The sequence below is a fragment of the Salvelinus alpinus genome, chromosome 1 (genome assembly GCF_045679555.1).
Source record: "Salvelinus alpinus chromosome 1, SLU_Salpinus.1, whole genome shotgun sequence".
Taxonomy (NCBI): Eukaryota; Metazoa; Chordata; class Actinopteri; order Salmoniformes; family Salmonidae; genus Salvelinus; species Salvelinus alpinus.
Window position 1 is genome coordinate 2,725,585 of NC_092086.1, and position 5,812 is coordinate 2,731,396.

At 47.7% G+C, this 5,812-nt stretch overlaps 1 protein-coding gene across 1 annotated transcript; it reads right to left on the bottom strand.

The window, feature by feature from the left end:
- Positions 1-721: 721 nt before the first annotated feature.
- On the bottom strand, positions 722-5,295 carry actb2 (actin, beta 2). The gene is made up of 6 exons (XM_071390887.1): positions 5,157-5,295; positions 3,695-3,823; positions 3,099-3,338; positions 2,194-2,632; positions 1,912-2,093; positions 722-1,525 (listed from the first exon to the last, which is right to left on the bottom strand). The coding sequence occupies exons 2-6, from the start codon at positions 3,815-3,817 to the stop codon at positions 1,382-1,384; spliced, it is 1,128 nt and encodes a 375-aa protein (XP_071246988.1). The 5' UTR covers positions 3,818-3,823; positions 5,157-5,295; the 3' UTR covers positions 722-1,381.
- Between the last annotated feature and the right edge of the window lie 517 nt (positions 5,296-5,812).

The window sequence follows — 5,812 nt, forward strand, 5'->3', positions numbered from 1 at the left end:
GGCAGAAATATGACGTGTCCATTTGGAAACGTTGTCACTGAACGAGCAGCAGTAGAGAACCGCCGTTTGTCCAGAACATTCCGTGCTCCCTCAATCACAATTAAAGGGTCTCTTTGAAACCCAGAAGGTATGAGTGGAAAACTGAATTACAAATCAGGCCTACTTAAGTTTCCCCATTATGTTGACAGAAGTTTACCAGAGATGGTAACTTAGGACCCAGAGGAGCATTGCAGGAGAGTTGAGGTGCCCATTTATTTGAAAACAGCTGGCAACCTGTTATTTCTCCTCTCCAAAACACTGATGATCAGATTGGAGACCCCCTGTTCAGATTCAATGATCCCCACACCTAGCCCGTATAGTATACAGCCCCCTGAACAAGGCAGTTAACCCACTGTTCCCTGGTAGGACGTCATTGAAAATAAGAATTTGTTCTTAACTGACTTGCCTAGTTAAATAAATAGCACCCGTTACATCACTAGCAGACAATTATCCAGAGATGTACATTAGTCTATTCATCTTTAGGTAGCTAGGTGAGAGATTCAAGTGCAGGGTAGTTCCTCTAGCTGTGCCGTAGGAACGAACCAGTATGGTGGTTTGACTGGAACAAACACTAAACCTCGTTACAGAACTTTATAAAATCGGCTTGACCCCCGAAAGCTTCCGGTCACCCCACCCAGACAACAGTGAAAAGTACAGGAAGGAAGGAGTCTCAAACAGGAAGTCATGTCGGAACACATGTGCACTTTATTGGGAGTTTAGTCAGTGTACAAGTTGACCCCCCCCCCCCTACTGTGGTCCCCCTGGCACCCTAATCACCTCTGACCCCCCCCAGCAGAGGTCACACTCGGGTTCATTTGCATAAACAAAAACCAAAAAAAAAAAAAGAACAGGACCAAGACTTTAAGGCTGCAAGTACAAAAAAACAGACGTTGTGACATAATTTACATACAAGCCATCCTGCCCCATGTTACAGATCGCTGTGGCAGAGACCCGGAAGCCGGCAGCCTTCACAGAGGCAAATACCTGTTCTGAAAAGTTAACAAAACAATTGGAATGACTCAAGAAAGAAACTGAATGTACATGTGTCGTTTTTTTTTTTTAAAGTCCTCAGTTGCATGATAGAATCTCAGGGTCCTTAAATTTTTACTAAAATCCTTTGTTGTTTCACCGTTCCAGTTTAATTTTTTTTCTCACAGATCCTGAGTCAAAAAAAAAGCGCCAATATAACAGAAGCCATGCCAATGAGACTGAGAAGCTGGGTTTGGGCTCCACTCCGCGGCCCCCTCTCTCTCTCTCCTTCTGGGTGGTGTGTCTGGTGGCAGAGCTGAAGTGGTAGTCGGGTGGCTGGGTTGGTCGTTTGGGATGGGAACAGTCTGTTGGTTTAGAAGCATTTACGGTGGACGATGGAGGGACCAGACTCGTCGTATTCCTGCTTGCTGATCCACATCTGCTGGAAGGTGGAGAGAGAAGCCAGGATGGAGCCTCCGATCCAGACGGAGTATTTACGCTCTGGAGGGGCGATGATCTGGAGGAGAGGAGAGATGGGTTAATTTAACATGGTTTAGACTGCAGTACTAACATCTGACCACACGGTGGCAGCAGAGAGACATGAGTTAAAGGACAGGACCTCAGATAAGTCTACAGGATACTAAGTTACGTATTGTATTGCTGTTTACGGTATGAATGGGTTAATTTTACTGTGTTAAGACTACTGTAATAGCTGTGTATTAGTGATCTTTATAAGGGACTGGTAGCTAAGCCTACTAGTAGTGAGAACCGGTTCACTAATGTTTACAGTACATCCAATTAGATGACTGGTATTAGTCCTAGTTGGTAGTGCTTGTGTCCTTTGTAGGTAAGTCTTCATAAGGGACAGACAGTGTAGAGAGTGGTAGTGGTTGTGATTCTTACCTTGATCTTCATGGTTGAGGGAGCCAGAGAGGTGATCTCCTTCTGCATCCTGTCAGCGATGCCGGGGTACATGGTGGTTCCTCCGGACAGCACCGTGTTGGCGTACAGGTCCTTACGGATGTCCACGTCACACTTCATGATGGAGTTGTAGGTGGTCTCGTGGATACCGCAAGACTCCATACCTGGAGAGAGAGAGAGGAGACAAAATGGCCGTCACTACGGTGCTCGCAAGATGGCTGCCGCCCAATCGACTGTTCCGAGTGTCAAGTTAAAGAGACTCACCGAGGAAGGAGGGCTGGAAGAGGGCCTCTGGGCAGCGGAACCTCTCGTTACCGATGGTGATGACCTGTCCGTCAGGCAGCTCGTAGCTCTTCTCCAGGGAGGAAGAGGAGGCGGCGGTGCCCATCTCCTGCTCGAAGTCCAGCGCCACGTAGCACAGCTTCTCCTTGATGTCGCGCACGATTTCCCTCTCGGCCGTGGTGGTGAAGCTGTAACCTCGCTCCGTCAGGATCTTCATCAGGTAGTCTGTGAGGTCGCGGCCGGCCAGATCCAGACGCAGGATGGCGTGGGGAAGAGCGTAGCCCTCGTAGATGGGTACTGTGTGGGTCACACCGTCACCGGAGTCCATGACGATACCGGTGGTACGGCCGGAGGCGTACAGGGACAACACGGCCTGGATGGCCACGTACATGGCAGGGGTGTTGAAGGTCTCAAACATGATCTGCGGCAGAGACAAGAGGAGAGGGATGAGTCTCAAGGTGCTAGAGGACCACAGTAGAGAGGGATGAGAGTCACAACATGCGATCTAGTAGTTAAGGGGTAACAGTTAGTGGAGAGAAACAGTTCAGAAACACAGCAGTCCGTCCCACCGGGCCGTGCAGGTCAACACAGACCCCTGTAGAGTTAGTGTTGCTGTTGATACATTAAGTCAGCTGGCAGAGTGCCGTCGTGTTGTTAGAAATGTCATCATTAAAGTGATGCAACTGCTCTACGCGCCATAACAGTCATCATTTAGGACAGCAAGGTGCAGAAACACAGAAAGGAGAAAGACCTGCAGCTTCCAGAGAGAGACGGAGGACAAATCAGCTGTCAGAAGAGACGGCCTGGAGGAGAGGAGGACAACGTGAGGAAAGAGAAGGCAGAACTGAACCGTAAAGAGGGTAGAGGAGGAGAGGTAGAGGATGTACCTGGGTCATCTTCTCCCTGTTGGCTTTGGGGTTGAGGGGGGCCTCTGTGAGCAGGACGGGGTGCTCCTCTGGAGCCACTCTCAGCTCGTTGTAGAAGGTGTGATGCCAGATCTTCTCCATGTCATCCCAGTTGGTGACGATGCCGTGCTCGATGGGGTACTTCAGAGTCAGGATACCTCTCTTGCTCTGAGCCTCGTCTCCCACGTAGCTGTCCTTCTGGCCCATGCCAACCATCACTCCCTGGAGACAGGACAGGGTTAGCATATACAGCCGCTAGCTAGGACACGGCTAGCATACCAACTAGTAGATTGATGGGGTTAGCATATACAACTACTAAGTTAGCAATGTGCTCATTAGTAAGTCTGACTACATTGAGAAGGTGCTGGTTGTAATGTAGCCACTACAGGGATGTGATCTATACTATGGGATGGTTCATCTAGTCACTAGGCCTATAATTAATGGTAAACACTGACCAAACATACAATCTGTAATATTTTAAAGTTGAAAATGTTTCAAGGCCCCATCATATGATTTGTTTTGTTTACATTTGGGCATTAGCAACAGGCCCATTTCCTGGTAAAACCCTGGTTCCTCACCTGATGCCTGGGACGACCGACGATGGAGGGGAAGACAGCCCGAGGCGCGTCATCTCCTGCGAATCCGGCTTTGCACATACCGGATCCGTTGTCAACAACCAGTGCGGCGATTTCATCTTCCATTTTGAACTGCAAAAAAGAAACATGTCAATAAATAGGAACTAAACACCAAACGTTTGAGAAAACAAACAGCGTCAGCCTTGCACACTTCCGCACAGCGTCACCCTTAGAAACCCTTCCGCACAGCGCCCTGTGACGACATGACGCAACACGTTCTGACTTCCTGACAGGTTGTAATGCTGTGTTCTGACCGCTAGGTGGAAACCGCACTGCGCCCTCTAGACAAAGGAAAGTGGCGCTGCATCTTCGACATTACCATATAAGGACATGTTTTGGAGTCTGTGCAGCTTTCGCGGTTCACAACCAGTAAAGGAACATATTTGCCTTTTTTTTTTACAAAACCCGGACGTGACCACTCCCTCTTCCCCAAGTAGTATTTCACCCCCAGCCGCCATTTTAGAAACCTCCAAAAAAACTGGAATGTGACCGTGTAGAAATCCCGACTTAAATATGCGTTATGACTTGAAAAAATTAATCTTTATAAAACTTAAACGCTTTGTTTAACTCTTCAAAGCGAATTACTGCTCTCCAACAAGAGAAGCAAAAAAGAGAAGCTACAAGCCATAATTATTTATTATGCAGCTAGTTAACTGCCAAGACCAGTGTTGTGAATATAAACCTGTCTGGTTAGAGGCCATTTCCTGCTGGCCACGCCTTGGTAACTGCCGATGGAAGTTGCCCTTCCTCCTGACCGGACGGTTTACCGTTAACTAACCGCTCAGGTTATAATAACTACGGCTTTAAGTACTACACAACCAATAAAGTGAATGAGTCTAACGTCCATAGCTCGTCTAAGTGTCCCAACTGTGTCGAGTGTCTGAAAGGGAGGGTGTTAAACATGTTGCTAAGCTAACTAGCAGGTTAAACCAGGTCTCAACCCCCCAGCCGCAGAGCGCAACACAAAGACGACCGTCCCCGAGCCCCTTTTACCGGGGGAGCCAACGGCTGGGAAAATAACACGTTTTAACACATTCATATGTTAACAAAAACCAATTCACTGCAGGGGACCGTTGTATAGGTTTAAGCCGGTTATTGATTACCTAACAAGTCACGCAGTTACACCTGCATATCCGCCCAATTCATTAAACAGGATGTCACTTTATAAAGTCAAACTGTTTCAAACCCAACCAACACATCTACTGAACCTGATCAACCATGCATATGACTTAAAAACAACATGTTAACTAGTTAGTCTACCCTTTATCATACAAACAGCGTTGTAGTTCATGTCCTCACTATATTACAAACCAGATTAAATACTCAAATAAGCAACCAGAGCCGTGTTTACTTTGTATCTGTTATCAAACGTCATTAAATAGTTGAGAAATGTCGCTATTCTTACCTTTTGGTTTTAGGGGGGGGTGGCTTGTCGCTGTTAAGGAAACCTGTTTCAAGGGTAAATGATATCCCGCACGAACTGCGTGTGACTGCGCCTCAAAAGTGAACCGGTATTCGGTGGGCGCGTGGTTTTTATCTCGGGTCAGATGCCCGGCTCGAGCCATAAAAGGTAAACTTTCGGATTTGCGCGATCTGATTGGTCCGGTGTCACGGAACCGGGCGCGTCGCGTAACACGCTGCTGCTTACTGCAACTAAACTACAGCCGGTTGTGAAACGCCCCTTCTCTCTCTCTCTCTCTCTCTCTCTCTCTCTTACCGACTTATGAGAAAAAAGGAGGAAATATATAAAATGTTTTTCTTAAGGCCTTTATACAGAGCACGGTTGATCCCGGTTTTAAAATGCAGCGGTAGTGGTCAGTTCGGGCTGGAGAAGCGTTTAGGGCTCACACAGTGTCCCCTGGTTGTGTGTTGTAGTGTTGAGCGGTCAGTGTTTCTCAGAAGTGTAGGAGCCGCTAGCTAGCTAGGTAGCTAACTGCTACGTCCAGACAGACAGAAGAGTTAACACACTATTACAGCTACAGACGTGTTAATTACACACGCATTGACCTGACACCATTCCTCACATGCATCCTAGCTCCTAGTCCCCAAGCCCTCACATGA